This window comes from Centruroides vittatus, unplaced genomic scaffold (assembly GCF_030686945.1).
Source record: "Centruroides vittatus isolate TY-2023 unplaced genomic scaffold, ASM3068694v2 contig_1213, whole genome shotgun sequence".
NCBI lineage: Eukaryota > Metazoa > Arthropoda > Arachnida > Scorpiones > Buthidae > Centruroides > Centruroides vittatus.
This window is the reverse complement of record NW_027120776.1, coordinates 1602840-1626370: the sequence shown is the minus strand read 5'-3', so window position 1 is coordinate 1626370 and position 23531 is coordinate 1602840. Positions and strand designations below refer to the sequence as shown.

The window sequence follows — 23531 nt, the reverse complement described above, 5'->3', positions numbered from 1 at the left end:
CATAAACAAATTCAGTTTCCTCGCTTTTGAATTCTCGATGGAAAGTAATAATAAACTACTTACGAGAAAACCCTTTCAGGTGAATATTGAGTTAGAATGTGAAATTTTATCCAGGGAAGATGATTCTTTAAGCCACTACCTTCACAATTGTTCTTATGACCCGCTAGGCAGGTCAAGAGAAGATTAAATATCACGATATTTAGGATTCTTTTTATTAACTCTTTCGGCCCTGTGAGCACCCTAAAAGGGCTTTCAGCAAACCCATTTCTATGGTACCTTGACCTGTCCGAATTCGATCCCTGAAGAGGATCGAATTCGGACAGGTCAACTGTGCCCTAAAATAAAAGTTTGTGTTTCTGTGGATTGTCAAAGTCCCATATTTTTAAATATGAATTGCACGTGGAACCAAAACGATTTAGGAACTTGTTAGGGGTTTTAAGGGGCGTTCTGTTAATTTTAGAGGAAATTTTACGGTTGTTTAAGGGGTTCTCACGACAGAAGTTGGCAACATGCCATATTCGCTTTCTGAACATGACCTTTTAGGGGTCTCAGAACGGAAAGAGGTTTATGGGTCCTTCAGAAAAAAAAAAGATCCCGGAAGGTTAATGTGGATGTCTGACACCTTAACAATTCGGCCGTCTCTTTATTATTATTATTATTTTGATTATATGGAGGTAGCTACCAGTGCCGTAACTAGGGCGGTGCCAGCGGTGCCCAGGCACAGGGCTTAGACCCTAGAGGCGCAGAAATGACCTGGGCCAAGTTTTAGGTCATAGTTTTGGGGCGTGGTTACAGATGCTCGCACCGGGCGCATAAAAGACTAGTTACGGCGCTGGTAGCTACAGTCTGAAGTGAAGCTGCACGTAATCGCCTTTTACTGCGGGAAACAGAGTAAAATGCACATTCTTTCCTGCTGAAATTCTCTGAGCTGCTCACTAGAACAGTTTTCTTCCTCCTTCAAGAACTTCGCTACTAACATTGGTCAATCACGCAACGTCGCGGGAATAATTGTCTTATATAATAAAACAACTATATTAATAATATGAGAGGCCGAGAACCTCTGTATGCTTCAGCACCGAGTGCAATTGCACACATTGCACAAATGGTAGTTACGCTACTGGCCTTAGCCCGAGGAACAATTTTCTCCTCGATGCGTCACAGTAAAAGCAGGGAACACGATAACACAAATGCATATTAAACGGTCGACAGTCACCATTTTCAGAAATTTTAGGCTCGTTACCCGGCTTTAATACAGCTGGACAGGCAAGCCAATGACATAGTCCGATTTATTTGAAACAAACCGTGTCATTGGCTCGCTTATTCAACTATATATCGCTCTAACATGCAATGCGTCCATTCTCTACCCATACAAGACGTGTATTGTTTATAACGCGCTAAATAATAAATTCTTCCTTATAAATATTTTATATCAAATTTTAATTATTATTTTTTTATAATTTACAATAATATCCGGAAGAAGAAATAACAACACACAATTACTTTATAAGCTAACTACGACGCCATACGTTTAATAGAAATATAAATCATAACAACAATTAATAAATTTTTATGGCAATAAAAGCAATATTAATAACGTATAAATAAATTTATTACGATTTAACTCATAATTCTCCACCAAAATAAAAGAAAAAAAAACATTTAAAAATTTAAACCAAATCAAAATATCGTCTGTAAATTTAAAACGACGTCACTTAGTAATAATAAATAAATAAATAAAGCTAAAAGGAATAATTTTATTTAAAAAATATATAACTTTTTCCCATTAGAAATTATATATAGAAAATATTTTTTTTTAAATATTTGACAGATTTACATAACAGACGTAAATATTTAACGTCGGTAGAATTCAAACGGACAGAAACAAGATGGCCGACTTTCGAGACGTCAAGTTGAATTCGAACGAAAACAAAACGAATTGTGCAAACGTGGAACGATTGGACGATTATTCCGAAGCGGAATTTCGTGGAGCGACTCTTTCTTTATCTCAGGACGCGGAAACACCGATGTTGTCACCGAACGAGAACAGTCAAGGGACCATCAGTCCGAGTGCATCCGATTCCATGCTGAGAAGCAAAAATGGTAAGTACGAAATTAGCCTAAACATCAATATTTAAGCTTATAAAGCTACCTGCAGCGTCATAAATACCATTATGTTAAAGGCTTAATTCAATATCGCTGATTGCGGCATAACTTCGCCAGTCGATATTTAAAAATTAATAATACAAATTTCGGTTTCGTTTGCGATTCATGCACGAGATTGCACCCGAATTCATTTAAAATATTAATTTGCCCGGTTCTTGGCAGTAAAATTATAGTTGACGAATATGGTGCATAACTCGTTAGTCCGACGTATATGGAATAGTGCCGGATTATCGAAGTAAGGTGATGTCAATGCAGGAAAGCATGCATTGTTTTGTCGAAATGCATATATACAATTGTTGAATTTTTAAGACAATTTTACATTGTCTTCTGCTCTTTTTTTTTTTTTTTTTTTTTAACTTTTTCCACCCTGTGGACACTAAGAGGGACTTTCTATGCAAGCCCATTACAGGTTTGGCTGGGTGGTGAGGGACGGGGGCTCAACATATCTGGATGGACACCCCCAAAAAATTCCTGGGAATTATTTAACCCGTCTGGATTCCATCTCGGGTCCCCGGAGCAGTAGGCTGCCACCTTGACCGCTCGGTTGTCTGTAAACAGTGTTGCCAAGTTGGAGGATTTCTGCTAAAGTGGTTGGTACGGTGTTTTCTATTTTATTTAATTTAAAATATATACTCTCCTCAAATTAGTAGTGAGTTGCCCCTGTATGTCATACTTTTCCTTTAACGATAGAGTCGTGGGAGATGTGTTTTCGATGTGAAATTCTGGATGATTGATTTTTATATTCATACAATATTATTATGAGATACTACAGGGTGACAATAATTAACCCGTACAAAGTTTGTAGCAATGCTGCAACTGAATTATAAATTATGTCTACATTTTTCTTGAAATTTTCACTAACCCTCTTCCCTCTTTCCCGGTTTGTCCGAGTTTCCGTAACCTCCTCCCCTCTTTGGAGGTCCGACGAAAGTCAAACCATCTTAAAATCTTTATTGCTTTAGAAATGATAGCTACCATAAGTAGAAACAAAATGTAAGAGAAATAATATGAAATACAGAAGAAACTAAAATGTCTTCGATTTCCTTCCGTCGTGTCTGATTGCTGGGAACCGAAACAGTCTTCTTTTGTGGAGATGACCTTTTATTAGACATTACACCTCTGCAATATTATGTAAAACAGTTTTAAAAAATGTTTGCTGATGATAAGCTAAAAATTGTAAAAATATATAATTTCAATTAAACTTCAAGAAATTTTGAAATAAATATAATAAAATGCATAAATTGTATAAAATGACTGAAGCTCTGCCCCCCTTGTCTGACTTGTCGTAACCCCCTCCCTCCCTTCCAGTGTAGACGTCATTTATGGACGTTCCCTAAGTTGACCAGCCTAACAGTTTTTAATATCCGGTCTAAGCTCAAGTGTTCATGCTTGAGCTTGATGATATGCCATATTTAGTGGGAAAGTGTTCAGATTTAGTGGGAACTAGTAGTGAACTTGTTTATGACTTGGCAACAGTGTCAGTAATACCCAAGTTGACTAGTGTTAAACTAAGCAAACTGTTGGATTATTAAGATTTTTACTGCGTTTAAATTCAAACACTTTTTTTTAATAAGACCTATGTATTATATATTAAAAAGAAATCCTTTGAATTTATAATTGCAAGGATTGTTATTTACTTTATAATCAAAATATGAGCAGAATATTCAGATGTTTTTAACTGAAAAGTGAAATATTTATTTTTATATTTATTTTAACTAAATTTCTTAAGGAATAAATTTAGATAAGACTCTAACGTGGAATAAGACTGTTGGGATCTGATCAGAGCTGTAGACTGTGCCCTTAGGAGTAAAAAAGTGAAAGGAACCAATGGTTTACATGCTTTGTGAGAAATAATCAGCCTCCCTGAAATCAGCATATCTGAAATTTGAAGACCTTCAAAAATGGGGTAAGATTTAATAGGTGAAATCCAGAACTATTTCTCAAAACATTGCTAAAAAATTAACTTTTTTCCACTTTACTTAGAGACACTAAAAGCTCATAAAACATGATAAATGCCATTGCACACCAGCTTCTACCAGAGCATGATAGGAGTCATGCTGGGCATTCCATTAAGCCTATTGTTTGTATAAGCTAGTTTCGAGAGCTATATCTCATGGACAGTCACGTGTAGACCATGTTTTGTTTTTACTTCTTTTACTTCTAAGGGCATGGTCTACAGCTCTGATATATTTCCAACTGTTCATTCAGAGCTAAAATGATACTAAAATTAAAAAGAATAAAATTTGAATTAAGTTATAAAATAAACATCAGTCATGTTCTCAGCAGTAAGCTGTAGGTGATCTGGATTTGAATCCAATTTAGATCATAATTTATCATGAATGATTTGATCAAAATGTCATTTCCCATATTGCAGATTATGCTGTGTGACGGATTTGTGTGTAATGTGTTAAGTCACAGTCGGTCATAGAATTTTAAGAACTGTGTGTAATGTTGACAAATTAATTGATCAATCAACAAATTTGGAGTTATGATTTTGATTCAATAATTCTGTAATGTGTGTATGAGATATATATTTCTGTGTCATTGGAAGTTGGTCTTTATTATTGTTTCATATGCCCTTTATTAAAAGATTTTGTCTATAATCTAAATCTATGTATATATATATTTATTTATTTATTTATTTATATACAATAATATACCAAGTAATTATTTCATTGAAGTAATATGAATTAAAAATTTTTTAAATTAGTTTTTAGAAAAAAATATCTAAAACTATTGTGATGTCATCACATGCTGGGCTGCAATTTTTAATTTATTTAATTTAAAATATGTGCTCTCCACTTCAAATTAGCAGTGGCTTGTCCCTGTACATCATACTTTTCCTTTAACAGTAGAGTCATGCTGGTTATCTAACACCTTTTTAGAGGGAAAAAATTTTTAATTGAAATAACAAGACTTACGGTACCAACTTCCGACACAAACCGGATTTTACGGACTATAAGACGCACCTTAATTTTAAGCAATTTAAAAAAAAAAAAAAAAAAAAATACCTATAAGACGGTACGGACTATAAAACGCACCTGAATTTTGGAAGCAATTTTTCAAAGAAAAAAGTGCGTGTTATAGTCCGTAAAATACGGTATATAGTTAATCGGGGCCTCCTGCCCCTAAGGTTTCTACGTCTGGTCTTGTCTAACTCCGTTCTCTAGATTAAGGAAAGATGGACAGACGACAGTGGGAATTTATAGGTCTACATTTTTTTCAAATTGCAGTCCAATAAAATTGAGCATTATACAGTTACCTAGGAATTACTTAATAATTAATGTAATAACAAACCATTTGCATTAATCTTCAGAATTTATTCCTATGTAATAATTAAAGTCTAGTTAAAGAATTAAATTTTGTTCTTTTTACTAATAAAATTTGTTTTTATTAAAACAACTTTAGTAAGCTTTATAAGGATTTTTTTTTTTTGTCATTTCTTCTAAAATCATATAATTATTTTGGAACAATTAACATGCTTAGTCTGTCTTGACAACTATTTTTAAGAATAAATATTTTCTATGTTCTTTGAGGCTTTAATGCAAAAAAAAATGTTTGCATTAAAACCTCAAAGAGCATTGAAGCTATCTTACGGAAGTTGCATCTTAATGTGTAATTTTCTAAGATAGAAGACTTAATAATTTAATATTTCTGAAGTGGTGAAAAAAAATTAAAAACTGGTGAAATTATAGTAATTTTTTTTTTTTTTTAATTTTCCAGAGCAATCCCTGTATAGACATTAATAAACATGGCTTAATTAGAATATAGGTTGAGCCAGGACTAACATAGAGAATGCTGATTTGAGCTGTTATGCTATTAATTGAAATTTTACTGTACTTATAAAACTGTTTTTATTGAATTAGAACAAGAAAGTGATACTTCTGCACATTTCTTGGACATTGTGCTCATGATGAAAAGAGGTGCAATCACCAAAGTATTCACAGAAAACATGTATAATCCAATATTTATACCATTGGACATTTTATTATTAAGTTAACTATAACACATGCACACACAGTATAAATATGCAAGATAAAGAACAGGAGCTGGAGTACATTAGATCTTTAGAGTACTTATTTGAATTTAAACCAAAAAATATTGAAGCATTGCTCAACAAATGAACAACAAAAAAGAAACAATCCTCATACCGGTACATATGATGTCCATTATACCTTCTTAAGCCTTTTTTCGAATTTCCGGTACTAAGTACTAACATTAACGACCACTTAACTAACGTTTTCGATCGCCTCCGCGATCTTCGTCAGGTTTTATTCGACGGTTTTCGAGATAGAATGCAATAGAATTCTTTCAAAGTTCAAACGATCGAACCTCTCACCGCGTGCCATAATTGCGAACGATCCAACTTGTTTTTAATGCCTATAATATAATCATAAAAAATGACTGCGTACATCCGTACATGAATAGTACACTACTCTGATATGCTACCATTCATTCGACACGGACCGCATCAGGGCCTTGGAGACCCTTGAGATTTACAAGGCGTCTAAATCAGGGAAATGCATTAATTTCAAAGATGGAAACGTTTTATCATATGCGTGGAGATATGTCTCCGAAGTACACCCGCAATGGTAGCATATCAGAGTAGTGTACTATTCATGTACGGATGTACGCAGTCATTTTTTATGATTATATTATAGGCATTAAAAACAAGTTGGATCGTTCGCAATTATGGCACGCGGTGAGAGGTTCGATCGTTTGAACTTTGTAAGAATTCTATTGCATTCTATCTCGAAAACCGTCGAATAAAACCTGACGAAGATCGCGGAGGCGATCGAAAACGTTAGTTAAGTGGTCGTTAATGTTAGTACTTAGTACCGGAAATTCAAAAAAAGGCTTAAGAAGGTATAATGGACAACAAAAAAGAAAAATGCAGACACAAGATGCCTTTTGTAATGGAGTACATGGCTAAAACATACAAAGAAGATAGGTTGGACAACAGGAGAAAGAATGATCTTCAAAAGAAATCCAATGGTTTACCGGCCACTCTGGAATAATAAACAGACCATTACTGGGGATATACCCTGCTGTCTTCTATGGGTATTTTGTAAGACAAGAATATTACATCAGAACTACTAATAGATCACTAGCAGCAAGAATTGAAGAACATAATGATGTCAATAAAGCCAACCCTTGTACAGTGCTTGCAGCATGTGTGTTTCCTGATCTCACCTCTGTCTTAGTGACTTGGAACCAAGCTAAAATAATATCGAAAATACATAAGAGACAGATAAAATATTCCAAAGCTTGTCAAATTTACAAAGCAACTCAAAGGAGGCAAGCAATCAATTGCAGAGACTGTGACACAATATCAAGAGCATGGAAAGCATTATTAATATGATAAATAAGGATATAAGACTTATTTATTTGTATATATTAAGTTTTATTTTAATTCTATTTAATAACAGACATTCAGCATGTGCATTTGAATTTGTGAAATTATGTTCTTTTTAATATTATTAGAGTAAGAATTTACGTTCCTACCCTAATAATCACCTTCCTTGAAGAAAGTCATTAAAAACAACCAAAAACATTAAAGTATAATTTAAATTATACTGCAATTACATTTAAAAGTATTGATGTGACATTATTAACTAAAACACTTTTTTGATACTTTTTCTTATCATTACAAGAACTTTATATTTTTCTGAACATTTACAAATTTTTATGGTTTAATTTATTTTACTTTCCCAGCTGTTATAACATAGGAAAGTGTTGTAATTGTGTCAAATTTGACACTCCAGATTTTTTCAAATCTTCAGATTTTGAAACGGAATCTGAACCCAAAAGAGTAAAAAGAAAAACACTGGGGAAAAACTTCATGAATGTACGTGTTGACATTTATTTCATTTAATATCTCAGGATGGGTAAAGATGAAAAAATGAAGTTTAGCTTATATACTGTAAGTGGCATATAACTGCTATATAAGTGGCATTAGTGCTATGCTATTAAATTTTGGAGTACATAACTAGATGGAGAGATGGAAGGTCATGTGTCATATCTTGAGTGCTTAATAAAAATTTCACCAAGTGTTGGGGAAAGTCAAGCAAGAGACGTTGCAAACTTCTTCCGAAGCAGTTTAAAATTTCACATAACACAAAATTACCACACAGATTAGTCTTATTACTATATCAACAATATAATACTTTTATTTCCAAAATTGACAAATGTTTTTTAGTAGCTTGACCATTTTGCTTTTTGAATGTTTGTTGTTTCTGTGATTTAGTTATGGAAATAAATAAACGGTTATATCATATAGTCTATTTTTGTGTTTAATATTCAATATTATTCTACATTTTGAATTTAGATTGGAAAAAAAATATTAGTAGCAGGAAGAGAAAGTGAATTAATATATTTAATTGAACTTCAAAATGGGAATAAAATATCTAAAAATATTCCAAAAGCGTAAACTTTTTTTTTTACACTTGTTGATAATCGGCTAGCTTTTTGAAATTTCAGAAGGAATTGAAGTAGCTATCACATAAATATTTTGGATGTAAAACATCCAGCCCTGGAAATTGTACCGGGTGATCAAATGATGTAGAAGTGGCAAGAAGTTTGTTGATACTGTGAGTCACTTAGTAATGATGTGAGCCAGCTGTGCATGTTGCACCACTGGCATGTGGTGTCACCAAATCTGACTCACGGCATTGTCAAACTCCATTGTGAGTTCTATGTTCGTTTTGATCGTCTGATGTGTGGTGTTCCAACAGTCGATGCTTGTTAAAATACAAAAGTAGTTGTGTTTCATAGTAAACTTTTCAAATAAGACAGTTACTAAGTTAACTACAGACTTTAAAAGAAAATGAAGTTATTAATCATTAAGTAACTCTAAATACCGTTTAAAAGCCAAAGTCAGATTTAATTTGGACAAGTGTTTTGAAGCATTAATTTCAGTTTTTTGTTGTAACTGTTTGAAGTAGTGTAGTACTACTTACTATCTTTGCAATTATGTTCTATTAAAGGTTATGTTTGTAATTTGAATTTTATTGTATTCATTTTTGGTTCATTCATTCAGTAATTTCCTAAATTTTAAGTTTTTTTCCCTTTGCTCCATTTCAGGAAATATATTCTATTTAATTTTTTCCTGTATATTATTGACATTTTTGTATATATTTAATTTGATTTCCTTCTTTTAACTGAAATCTGGAAAAGTCTTTGCAACTACTAAGTTTTTAACATTTCAAATTTGTTAATAATATCCAGCAAGAATTTTTTTTTTAAATTGCTATTCATTATCCAGAAACACAGTGAAAATGAATATGATGGATCCTCACTTTACAGCCCTACTTATTGGTAAATTTTACAAGGTTTATATTAACTTGTATTTTTAAGTACTTATTTTTCATTGACCTGCTTTGCATGACATTTGGATTTTATTTCTGGGAATGGAATCTCAGTTGGAGTTTACTAGACTTAAATACATTTAATTAAAACTTATTTTAACTTACTCATTGCATTCTTGATATTTACAGTAACAATAATTAATGTATTTTGTGGACGTCATATCAATTATTAGCATTCAAAGAGAAATTATGTGGATTTTAAAAATAAAACTTGGGTTTTGCAATTAAAACTGAAACTGCTGAAGACTATTACTTTATTCGGCGATGAACAGCCCCAGACATTATTATTTTACTTTCCCGTTTTCTGCTACGTGCCGTTATGCAACCCTAAATAATCTGATATTTGTGATAAAGAACATTCAAACTAAACTTGACCAATGAAAAGATAAGAATAAATCATATACGGTGTTACTAGTTTGCATATCATTAGCAAATATTATTTTAGTACCTAATATACTGGCAGTTATGGAGTGAATTGACACAAAGCAGGTTTAAAGCCTGCAATTCTGTAAATAAAAGTGCATGCAGCCCACTGGAAGTCTGCAAAGTTATTCGCAGACCATGTCCAGAAAACATTGTTCATCACTTGTTTAACTACTACTGTGACAAAATTTGATAAAGATTTTAACAGTTTATTTTGTAAAATAATAGTCGATTACCATTTATCAGAAAATATCAGATTCAAATACATTTTGAGTCAAGACAAATGATCTTGAATAAAGTTAATTTCTTAAATAGTCAAATATAAAGTATTGTTTTGCTGCAAACTGCAATTATATTGAATTTGCAACACTAATTGATGTTAAAGAGCCCTAACTTCAAAAGAAGCCCTACTGAAGAGGCCTAAGAAAAGGTGAAATGCATTTAGGGATAAACATCAAGTAATTAAAAAAGTATTTTTAATTTGTTTTGTTTTTCTTGACCTGTTTGGGAGAATTCTATTCCATTTTATAAATGGTTTAGGGTTGTTTTTAATTTTTTAGTCCTCTTAAAAGTCAGAAAAGAATAAAAAATTTGAAATTTTTGTGCACTTTTTTGGAAGTACAATACGTAAGATTGTGAAAAGCTCTGATTCCATTGGTTCTTCTTAAATTCCTTACTAATTGACGTGTTTATCATACAATATGCCATAGATCATGTGGCGAGACTGCAAGAGTTCACTGTTCAATATTAAATTTTTTTATAGAATGTCCACCATAATGATATACTGAATCCACTGTAAATCCACATTAGAATACTTTACTTTTGGCATAAGATATTTGTACAGCATGCAACTACATAACTATACGACTTGAAAATCTACATAGTGTACTGCTTTTAGATAATTTGTTTAAAATAGTTAAACTATTTGTGAAAATGTAATTATTCTGTTAATTTCTAAATAAAATATCATTTTATTATTATGTAGTGTTAAAAAAATTTGCAATCTGTCATTTATATCATCTTTCAGTTTAAACATTTGAAAGGATCCTAAAGATGTCTTGAAAACAAACAACTGCACCTGCAGTGTTGTAAATCACCACCCAAAGGTGGGAGTGAGTGGGTACAAAAGGATGACGTCTTTCTGTAATGGTCAGCAGCAGTTCATTCGTTCTTTTGTCAAGATGTTATAACCATGACAATCAATAGCACTTTAATTAATTTAAAATTAATTTCTCCGAAAGAATATTGAACATTTTAGGTGTGAATATAAACATGATGATAATCTCTCTCAGTTATGCTAACACATAATTTTCAAGATAAGATTTAGCTCGTTATTTAGTTTGGAATTGCTTTTAGGTCAAACTCCCCGTCAATGTATTCTGATTGCACAGTGATTTATTAGCATATGGTTATATGACCTAACTTAATATAGATCTATAAATTAATGTTAGAAGTGTTATAATGATTGTCCAGAAGCTATGCTATCTGGACCATTTGTATAATAAGCAAAGGTAAGCAGATATTGTGAATTTGAGTTCTCTTTCTTCTTGAATTTTAATAAAATAATTTGGAAAGTTATTTAATTATTTTTTAATTAATAATCTTAGCACAAGATGGTGGCTCAACTGCCTACCTTTAAGTCAAACTCTGCATGTTTTGTGAAATTAGTAGCATATTAAAAATTGTATTATTATTGAACTAAAAGCATCAAACTTATTATAGGTCAGAGTTAACAAAACAATTAAAATTTAAATATATCATCAAACTCTACCAATAAATCAGTACGGAAAATCTATTATAAAATTTGTAGTTAGTTAATATGAATATGGATAAACTTTCAAAACATAATACACAAAACGAAATTAATGTAACAGTAAAAACCAAGACAAATGCAAAATTTTGAGCCCTTTCATGCTGCAGGATCATAAGACCACATAATAGTCGATTTTAATTTAGTAGTTTAACAGTTTCATGTATTTAACTGGAGAACAACTACAAAATGAAGGTAAACTTCCTGTTTTGATCTACCAAATTTATCCATTCTGTATCATAAAGGTGGAAGATTCCAAAGTTTGTATTAGTCTCGTAATCAGGAAGTGTGTTGTTTTTTTCTTCCATTTCTTTTTAAGGACATGAAACATTTTCTAAAGCTTCTTGAAAATAGTCATTTTGTAATTCGTGTCCCATAAGTAAGCAATAGGAAAGCAGAAAATATATCAAAAATTAAAAATATAACAAGACTTTTAGCAGTAAATATTAAAATTAATTAGCAGTAGGCTAAAATGCGCTACTACTTTTGTTTAATTCAGATCAAACGATACACCAAATTGTCGGGCTATTATATAGCTAAGTTTTAATTTGGCAGATTGTTTGGTTTGAATTAACCATAAAAATTGGATTTAGAGATGTTTATATATATTTATTTATTTATTACTTTGTTTTATTTTAAAAATGGAAATGTGTTAGAATAAAAAATATCAACAAAAAAAAAAGAATAAATGTGCATGCAGATATAAGCAAATAGTGTTCTAGAATAAAATTTCTTGCATACCAGACAGAATGAATCACTGTTTATAAAATTATACAGATACTCTGACACACAGGTGTACATAATCTGTATAATTTCAAACCCTAGATGATTTATGATGCAAAGTTGCATTACACATTTTAAGGAGGAAAAAAATGTAGATATGATATATCGATGAATCATGTGATGTAGCATTCTTAAATTTAAGATATTTAATTTCTTTTAGAATGTGTGTACAGATTATATTTTTGAACTTTACTTTTTCCTTTGACATATAGTATATGTATGTATATATACGAATTTTCCTTGCAGGAATTTTAAAGCTTTAAAATCCCGGCAAGGGTTTATCCATAATGATAAGTATTTAAAATTATCACTATTAGGGCTTTATTAAGAGCTGTCCCAGTTTTTTTTTCCTGTGATCTTGCAGAGATTCCCGACATTACTCTTGCAAGCCTTAAATTGATAACGAACTTCTATTATTTTCTTTTTTTGCCTGGGAAATTTCTGATTTCTTTGCTAGTTATTCTTTAATACTCTCTTTAGATTACTAGTCAGCATAATTTAATTCAAATTTTTGCTACCAGGAGCCATTTTTCCTACTATGATCACACTCCTTGATTCTGTACAATCAAAGTTTATTAAATGCCTTGCAAAGAACTGCCCTGGAAGGAAGTGTCCCATTAGAGCTCACTAATTCTTCTTAAAATCTTAAATCAATTTAAATAAACTTACTGATGGTTGCATAAAATGAGATTTCAAAAAAATTTTTTAATTTTCGGAGAAGTTTAAATGAAATACATATACTGTATACAAGATTCTAATTGATAAATAACGAAAATTCTGTTTTGGTTGATTTCACGTTCATATTTTTTGACTATTTTTTTTTTGTGGGGCCTTGCTGATCTCTACCAAATCTTTACCCAGCTTCCATCTTGCCACTTTGGTTTGGATTACATGATAAATCTAAGAGGCAAGATTGATGTGACAAATTTATAAAAGGCTTTTTTTTTATTACCAAATAACATCCATCGCAAAATTCATGTGTCTATGGATTCAAAACAATGCGATGGGTACACAGATTATTTTCTGCACCAGGTGAGTATCGAGCTCATATTCTAGGATGTATTTATCATTTGATTTAATTCTGAGAACGGCCATTTGCTGTTTCTTTTATGTAGAATTAAGAACAATTTATGATATTTTTGTTTTTCTAAAGGAAATTTATAAATATTAAGTACAGTACATACTCTGAATTTATTCTTGTGGAAGTTTGAGAACTGAAATTTGTTTATATTTTGTTTGTTGTTGTATAAGTTATACAATGAATGAATTATCATACTTAAAAGAAATTAGAAACATGTTCTAAATTGATCGTGTTTTTTCTGATGAATTTCAATTCTTAGCCTAGATACGTACAGAATGTTAATTTTAGATTCCGTCAAGCTATTTTAATAAGTTATTAATCACGAAGAATGAATGAGTACAATATTCTTATTGGGATCAATGACTGATATAAACTTTAGTCATTTACATTCATTGCCTGTTTTAAAAGAAAAATTCACATTTGTGGTCACCTTCCAGATATGTAACTAGACCAAAAGAATATCAAATTTTTAATTTATTATGATTACACAGGAACACAGGATATAAAAAAATAAATATGAATGATATAGGATAAATCAATAACAAATTTCAGGACTTTAATAAAATAAAATATGATTCTGGTAAGGTTGGAGGAAATTTAAATGACAACCTTGATCCATTTCCACCTGTCTGTATGCAATTCTTAATGATTAGAAACAATTATTTGTTGACAATAGAACTTTGTAATAATGAATTCTTTTAAATAGTCATGTCAGTTTATATATTTAAGTAACATAAATTATCCAAACAAATTATTATTTCAGACGATAATGCTAATCTCAGCAATAAAATGAAAACGGAAAGAACCGGATCGACCAGTCACCGTCCGGTGCGACCCATGAACGAAGAGGAAGTGAGAGAATTCTTTGCGGTGAGGGTATGAGTACTTCTAGTTTGTATGATGTGACTTTGTCGCTCGATTTTTTAAAGTTGTCTCAACGAAACTTATTATTATTTCAAATAAATTAGAGAATATTTCCTTTTTAATTCTGTTTAAAATATAACAACAGTTTAAAAAAGTAAACATTTTCAACAGGAGGGAGCTCTCGAAAATGCAGCCGATCAGTGCCGACCCGTCGTCTTGGAAAACCTGGATGGAGAATTGCGCGGAGTGTGGCTACTGACAGAGTGAGTTTAATATTTGTATTTAAAGCACTTAAATAAAATTAATGTTACGTGCAGAAATATAAGACGGTTGCTGAATGATAATAAAACCGTTTAATGTATTGAATTTATTACTTTTTTCATTTATTTTATTACATGTACAGGTTTTGATACAGGATCCAAATTACAGCTATTGAATTATGTAATGTAAGATTAATTATGTAACTAAATATTGCATTACTTTTTATGAGTAATTAGTATAGTTTTTGTTGTACGTTATTCAACAGGAACTATTTATAATTTATAACAGGATTTTAAAAAAAGCCAAGTAGAAAATAATTCATTTTAATTTCAAAAATGTCTTGTAATTACAAAAAAGAATTTTCCGTCGAGTAAATTTGTTGATTTTAGCAGATTTTATGTCTCCAGTTAATCTAGTTGATTGGATAAATGTAATGATAGAAATTGAATTATTTATTTGAAAGACTCTTAAAAGTTTCATTACGTGATAAATTCCTCGGTAATCATCCAGTTGCATGCTTCCAACAGAATAAATACATTTTTTTATTTTAGGATTGATCACTGGGATACAGAAAAAGAGAGAATTATATTTCTGACAGACTACAGCGTCATTAATTTGAAATACGATTTCATCACCCAACGTCTGCTGGACTATCGTCGTCTACATCTGACAATGTTCGATCGCATCATTGTCGGAGAACTGAAATATCCAGAGAGTTCTCTCATGCCGTAAGTAACAGTACACTTTACATAATTACATAGTGCAAAATGACTTGCCAAATGCATCTGTTTGTGAAAATTGATTCAATAATCTACAGAATCATTTATATTTATAAGAATTCTATCATAACAGTTATTAATAATTTCAATATGAGTAGAAGTTAATGAATCTGAAATGTCAAAAACTAAAGAAACCAGAACAAAATTTACAAAATACTACAAATGAAGAAGAGCACAAAGTAATTGTATCATATTCTTCATGGATACAGGAAGTAGAGAGGAACTTTTGGTAGATCATACAAAAACAAAGATCGATGCCATTATTTTTAATTGTTCCTTCAGCTGTGATGAATGTGTATGATGACTACAATTTTGTTTTTATCTTCATTTGTAGTGAAATACTGTAAATATTCTCAATATGCAACCTGAAATTTATACTGTACTTATGTATTTTAGTGCATTATATATATATAATCACTTTAAAATTTTTTAATGTGATCAGAAATTGATTGTACAGCTCTAATTGGTCTTCATTTTTTGAGAATTTAATTCAGAGTACAACATACACACCACCTCTAATCTGTTAATTATATTCCGAAAATACATGGTAATGCTTGTTTTAAGCCATTTTTCTTTTGTTTCTAGAGCATTATCGCATTAAAGACTTGCTACTTTTAAAAATATAATTTTAAGACATTCTAAGCCCTTATATAACACCAGATAATTTGTATCCTAAGTAAATTTTTCTCATTTTGTGTACAGGTTTAACTTGATTTTATATCTACATTCTGGTTTGTTTTCCTAGAATAGAGATGAAAGTTAAAAGTGAAAACTAGCCACTTTAATTAGTGTGTGTGTAATTGACGAAACAAGTTTTGTTTTGTGAACAGAATATTGATCTAGTTCAAGACTTCGACTTTTTCCATTTGTGATTTGCTTATGTAGGTATATAAAATCTCTTACGGATAGAACCATTTTGGAATAAATTGTTTCATGATTTCTGATATATATATTATTTTATCATTTATTAAAGACGAAAGCAAATTTGCTTACTAATGAGACAGACGCACTTGTTTATTTTTACGTAAAAAATGAAATCTTGGCCAAATATTCAATACTACTGCAGAACGCAGGGCATTATGATTTTATAGTCATTAATGCCAAAAATGCAGCTTTCTATAAATAGGTGGTACAAAATTTTACTGTTATCAAATTTTTTGCGACCCATGATTTAAAGAAGCCTTCATCTAGTCACTTCTTAATGTTTAAAAATTACATATTTTAATGAATGAAAAAGAATTTAGAATGTGTCCATTGAGACATCCGTTTGATGAAAATATTAGAAAATTAAGGAAGTATTAAATCGCTGGTTTGGGTTTGTCACCATTTGTTGATGCAGTAAACAATGATGCAATTTATTTATTTTTTGTTTGTGACTATTTAAAAGTATAAGAGCATGTCTGTTAGTTGTAGCATATCTTCTGTAATTTTTTCAAAATATATTTTATTCTATACTTTACTTTTTTCATGTAACACTATACAGGTATACCTCGAGTTATGTTGTTTCGAGTTACGTCATTCTCGATTATACGTCGTTTGTCAAAAAAGTATATGGAAAAATAAAAATCAAATTTAAGTCATTTTATTCGATTTTACATCCGTCCGCCATAAATATTGAAGTCGTAATATCACTAGAAAAGCATTAAAAGCACATAAAATCATATTAAAATATGTACATTTACAGTAAATGTTAACATAATCATCATAAATCCTAGAACGAAACATGAAAACATCTGTGTTTGTGTTGTCGTCTTATTTAGTGGTCTTTAAGTGCTCATTATTGGCATTTTCCACCGTAGTTTCGACTTACGTCGTAACTACACAAGTAAATTTGACTTATGTTGCCTCTCCTGGAACCAATTACCGACGTAAGGCGAGGTATACCTGTATATACATTATGTAAAATGTGAATGGTTTTTGCTTGATATTGAAATAGAGTTCTTTTTACTCATCATAAGTCAGTTGGCTCCAATATTCATTTTGTGTAACATGTAAAATTTGATAAAAATATGTTTTAATGATTTTTTTTATTTTGAAAAAGATAAGCTAATCTATAACAAATTGGGAATATCCAGTGGAAAAATACATCAGATAACATTTCTAGTTTGTGAGAGTTTAGAATCTTTGTCGTTTGACTGGCAGATTTTAATGGGAATTGCCCTTTTGGGATGTTCCAAAGCTGCTAATAATATTGAACATTATTAAAACTGAATTTTTGTATTTACACTTTATGCTTCTGAAATGGATAGAATTTGAATATAAAAAGTTTACATATAAGAAACTAATATTTTAATTCAATTAAAATATAATTCTTACTTCACACGAATTATGAAATTAGCTTATGTAAATAATTTTGGTCAATTAGTCTAGTCTCCTGTTTTAATATATATTATTTAATTTAAATTTATTATAAATGAGCCATATCACCATATCAATAAAGAAAAATTTCTGCAGACTGTTCTTTCTTTTATTTAAACATTGATTTTGTTTAAATGAAATTCCAGTTTGCGAAATCTATTTATTGACTCAAGCTCCTCTCATGCTATCTGAAAATGTGTCCGTTTTTTGATTTGTTACAAGGACGTTCAATTCTTATTTTCATACTAAATTAGATTCCTAGGGACACTAATTTCGTATGAAATCTTAATCGTGAAAATTTTAGTGAAACTAAGCAGAAATTATTTTGGTATTTTATGGAAAGAATTTTAAAATTTGTATCGACGTGTCCCCTACGGGATTTTTATCGCATTATCTACTTCTAGTGGTTCTCTGTTTGGCTCTTTCGTTTTGATTTTAGAAAGAGAGAACTTCGAGTCAAAATATTCAAGTATTCAGTTTCATTTTCAATAAATTTCTTTTAACAGTTTATGTAGATTTATCTATCTGAGGCAAAATGAAGTTTGTTTCAGGTTGCTTCATGGCCATATTCTGTAAAGTGAGCTAAATGGAGTGTTGATGAACTCCAGTTTAAATCTAACTCTGAGTCAGAATGAGTTAACCACGTTTCATATTCAGATAAAAATATAACTCTAGTTTTGCTACTCTAGATTTAATGTTTTAAAAACAGTCGTTCATTTGAGATTAAATAAGTCTTCTTTTGTAAGCAAAGTCTTGATTGGTTGCAAGAAAACACATAGGTAGAAAATGGCAGAAACACAAATGGATATTAATGCACATTGTAACATTCAACAATTTTGAGAATTAAGCTTACTACTAGAATTAACCTTAGTTCACACTGAGCACGATTTGCTGGTGAAAGAGAAAAACAGAGCAAATAACATGTCTGACATGACATCATTTCTGGCAAATTTTACCATTTTGCAAATTGCTTCAAAGTTCGGAACTGTCGAGCTTTTTCACTAGCGAAAAAATTTTGCCACCAATTGCATTCCTGTTAGTTGTCACGTGGTTCTTGTTTACAAGATGACTACAGAAACTTTCTCATGCAATAGAGCAGCGCTGTCCAACTTATCATAGCCCGCGGGCCATATTTTCTTCACCAAGCATTTCGGGGGCCAAGAAGGTTGATAAATGAAAAGTCAGTTTATGTTAATTAAGAAAATATTTTATTTATACTAAAAAGAAACTTTAAAATATTCGTAATATATTAATGAGAACATTGTGGCCGTAATTTTCACATAGTAAAATAATTTTAATATTAATAATAATAATTTAGTAACATAAATTTATTCATAGTAAAATGTACTCGCGGGCCGTAAAAATAATTTGGCGGGCCGTATACGGCCCACGGGCCGCCAGTTGGACAGCCCTGCAATAGAGTAAAAGTTGTAACTATGGATTTTTAATATTCCTCTCATCCAGCATCATTTTCTTTTTGAGGTATCTTTCTTTCTCAATAAATAAATGTGGTTAATGACGGAATATCAGAAGCAGCCATTTTGTTTTTTCAAGATGATGTTTTCTTTCACTTGCAAATGATTGGCTCCTTAAAATTCACAATCATTTTTCGATTTTGGTTGTATGCGTCAATTTCACTAAGCGAGTAAAAATCGCTTTTCTCATTCACTTTCTCTATTTGCTCAGTGTGAACTAAGCTTTAGTAGCGAAAGCATAAGCAAAGCTATAATCATTTGTTCTAGAGGTGTTATAACTTTTTTCTTGAACATTGTGGTTGAAGTATTTCACCAAATTGACCTAATAAACACCTTACTGTGTGTGTCCTTTTTCGTTTGGTATCGAGAAATAAATTCATCTTCACTCAATTGTTTGAAATCATTTCTTCTCTCCCCATTAATTTTTCATATACAGAAATCACAACATTAACACTGAAAGTATTGAAAATACTTCAAATATTCTAAATTTTCTGAAATTTATTCATCTTTGCTACTTTAGGTTGCCATTTTAAAACAAGAGTAAGTGTTAACCCTAGGTTTTAACTGAACCCTCACTCAAGAAGATTGATGGTTTAAACTGAATCTGTTAGAATTGCTTGATTTTGTGAATGCCACTTTCTTGGAAACTCTACATTTAACATTTAATCAACTCGGCCTACAGAATATGGCCATAAAAAGCACAAAACTTCAATGCTTTAAAGGGTCTCCAACGAACAGATATAATTGAAATAATTTGTTAATCTGGCATCTGACAATCTGGAATTGTTCGTAGCAATCTGGTGGCATTCTGGACCCAAGGACTCTGGATTAATGTTCCTTATGTCGTCTTCTGTATAAAAATAATGTGTTAAACAAAATTTATACTTTTTTGCATAGTTTACTTGTCAGAATTGGATATTTCATAATTAAAATATTTGCCACAATGTTGAATTATGAAAATTTTCATTGTGTGTTTAAGTGACCAATTTGGAAGTGTCCAGATCGGTAGAAATGTCTAATGTAAAATTTGTTCCGGGTAGAATACTTTAGTCTGTATTAACGAACAGTTTTTTAATTCTTAGGATTTTCTATTATTTGCATAGCAAATTTGACAGTTTGATTTAAAATACTGAAAACAACTTTTGCATCAATAGATCTTTTTTTGGGGGGGGAGGTATTTACTTTTTGCATCGAAAGAGTTTTCGATGCCATTATTTGCCGATACTTCCGATGTCTCGAATTAATTCTTGCACACTTTTAATCCTAGAATTGTCCTGCTTTGTCTCCTTGTGCTAATTTTATTACTGCCTATGGATACTTCCAAGATGTATTTTGTTTACAGTTTTAAAAAAGTATCTTGTAAATTATGTTCATTCTCATAAAGTACTGATGATAAATTTGTCATCTGAAAAAAACGTTGAAATTCAATTCGGAACTTTCCATTTTAATAAATCTCGAGCCATGTGGGAATTAGCAAGTGTTGACTGAAAAGGCAAAAAAGTGATGATCTTTATTTTGTATTTTGCAGTATTGTTAGTTTTATTGTTGCTTAAACGGCATCCAATGGTTCCATTTTGCACTCGGGAGTACAAAATTTTTATACAAAATGTTGCGTGATCCGTCGACATTTTACTCTGTAGTGGACAGGTTGAATATTTTTAATTGCCAATCAGTTATGCTCCATTCCTACTAGACAAATTTGCACTAACTACCAACATATAAAAAAAAGACTTCATAAAATTTGTTAGACACTTGGAAAAGACAAACTCAGTTTGTTTTCCCTCCTTTTTGCACATTCATAGTGAGCATCACATCATCAGTTCTATTGTTCAGAAATGTTTCGAAATAACATCGTCTTCTTTCCCATTCCCATCACCAATTGTCCTTCCTAAATGTCTTGCCCTTCTCCACTTTCTATTTTCTATTCTGGTATCTTATACTCTTTTCTGGTTTGCTCATTTCTTTTTTCAATTCTTGTGACGTTTCAACTTACAGTAACAGGAAATTTACCGAGGAGACTTTAGTTGCAAAATAACTCAAAGCAATTCAATAAATGATTTTCTTTTTATAGCTATTTCAATATTAAAATCATACTCTAAACTAAAAAATTTACTTCTTACTCATATTGAATATAATTTTGAGCTTATCAATAATTGAAGTTTATAAACATGCTTCTTCTGTTGTTTTAACAATTAGTATTAAATGTGGTTATAATAACAGGTTGGGGAAAGAATGCGTCTGTATCAATTTCTAAAGAATTTACTATTAAATTTACTTTTTTAATTGAGAGTTCAAAAACACCATGTCATAATTGTGATTCCTGTTTTGACACTTTCAAAATTAAATTTAGACTTAATAAACACTAGTGTTGTGTGTTTTTCAACCAGAATGAATAAAGATAATTGATAGAAAACTTGCCAAGTGTCTTTGGGAAAAAACACACAACACTAGTGTTTATTAAGTCTAAATTATAGAACAAGACACGGTTTCATCAAACAGACTTCCAAAATTGTTGCATTAAATATCTGTTTTTATTTGTTAAAAATTCTGGCTTTTACTTCAATTACGCACTCCATTAATTAGTAGACTATATGATATTTCCACTTCGTGTACTGTTAATATCGCAGAACTTATGTACACTTAACTCTCTGATATTCTACGTACCTATTTGACAGTTTGATCTGCTGCCAAAATTTTGTTTGTTGTTTTCTACAGTTTTCATTTTTTTTGCATTGTTTTTTTTAATCTTGCAGTCTTATTTGTTTTCTTTTTTTTTTTGTTTGTTTTGCCTGCTCTGCTTACTTTATTTATTCAAAACTAGGAAGCTCAACGGAGCTGTCGGTTTCATAAAGGAATGGGTTGTTCCCAAATTACGACAGACGAATCCAAATTCTCAGTCAGCCCGGGTGCAGAACAAGAGCGACACAAATACTGAAAACAGGTGCAGTTTTACATATATAGGTGCTGTCTCTGTCTCTCTCTCCTCTCTCTCTCTGTCAGTGGAAGCATGTTGTGTTGTTACCTTTTAAGCAATTTGACAATAGATTGTGGTTGCATGTTGTTGTTCTGCTTTTGTTAACTGGGTTAAGCTGGACGACTGACTAATTTTTGCTTAGTAAGATTGTAACAGTGCCGGAATCGAACAGATTTTTGTAACGGTTCGTATCGTTGATGAAATACTGAATCTTAATTTTTCACTCCGTTAGCACAAGAAATCAGATCGGAGTCAAGTGCATGTGGAACGTGGAGCAGCCGTTGCCTTTCTTAAAAAACTGGAACCCCTGGTGCCGAGAGATCCCGTGGATCACCTACACCTCTCATCCCCTGGCCAAACACCAGAGTCGCCAGAAGACGAGCTACGACATCGAAGACTTTTCCCGCCACCTGGTCCAGGCCGTGGAGCAGATGGATCCGGCGGCCCTTCCTCCCAACGTTCCGCCCTCGTCGAGACGGTGCGAGATCCAGTACCAGCCGGTCATAGTGGAGAACTACGCCGGCATAGCCTCCGCTTTTCACAACGCCAACGACCTAGGTTTCTTCAAGGCGCGCGGGAAGGTCAGCTTCTAGCCCCACTCACGAAATACACGTTCACGCATTCGTCGTTATTTTTAATCCCAACATTCCTGTGATATATTTAATATATATAAATATAAACACCAGTTAAATGTTCCATTTGCCAAATCAGTAATGCTTTCTGCTTAATTTCGACCATAGATTTTTTGACATTCTAGTCTCGATTTTTCAAAGTAACAGTACAAATTGCAGGTCGACTATGTAAGTTCCAGTCAGTTTTATAAGATGTACGGGCATTTATGAACAACTATATACATAAAATATATATAAATATATACATCATGCAATCTTGTTAAGCGAAATTGAGGTGTACATAATTATTTTCTATTGTATTTTTGGTAAATTATATGCATAAACCACCAGACGTTGCAGGCCTTGTCACCCTTTCGCTTGCAGTTCGGTGTGGAATTTGTGGTCGTTTGATTTCCGTGTACGATTATTTTAACTGGATGTAACGGTATAAACCACGTTTATTTTTTATTGTGATTATAACAAGAATAATCGGTTAATTTGTTGTATATATGGATTTCTTTTGTTTTTTAATGTTTGCAACTAAGGACTTAATAAATGATTATCCGAGTAATCCGTGGTAGA

The 23531-nt window shown here is 31.5% G+C and overlaps 1 protein-coding gene across 3 annotated transcripts; it reads left to right on the top strand.

The window, feature by feature from the left end:
• The first annotated feature begins 1861 nt into the window (after positions 1 to 1861).
• Positions 1862 to 23520, top strand: LOC136986177 (tumor protein p63-regulated gene 1-like protein). Of its 3 annotated transcripts, none has more exons than XM_067283658.1 (6): positions 1862 to 2100; positions 14391 to 14503; positions 14663 to 14754; positions 15304 to 15480; positions 22186 to 22305; positions 22571 to 23520. In XM_067283658.1, the coding sequence occupies exons 1-6, from the start codon at positions 1887 to 1889 to the stop codon at positions 22929 to 22931; spliced, it is 1077 nt and encodes a 358-aa protein (XP_067139759.1). In that variant the 5' UTR covers positions 1862 to 1886; the 3' UTR covers positions 22932 to 23520. The 3 variants fall into 3 exon arrangements, with proteins under 3 accessions (XP_067139759.1, XP_067139766.1, XP_067139775.1); XM_067283665.1 differs by having other exon boundaries at positions 1863 to 2100; positions 14391 to 14497; XM_067283674.1 differs by lacking the exon at positions 22186 to 22305 and having other exon boundaries at positions 1863 to 2100.
• Positions 23521 to 23531: the final 11 nt, after the last annotated feature.

Excerpts from the sequence above, each read along its gene's own strand:
- LOC136986177 (XM_067283658.1), top strand. The coding sequence starts at position 1,887 with ATGGCCGACTTTCGAGACGTCAAGTTGAATTCGAACGAAAACAAAACG. Across the intron at positions 2,101-14,390 it reads CATGCTGAGAAGCAAAAATG|ACGATAATGCTAATCTCAGC; the intron begins GTAAGTACGAAA and ends TTATTATTTCAG. Across the intron at positions 15,481-22,185 it reads CCAGAGAGTTCTCTCATGCC|GAAGCTCAACGGAGCTGTCG; the intron begins GTAAGTAACAGT and ends ATTCAAAACTAG.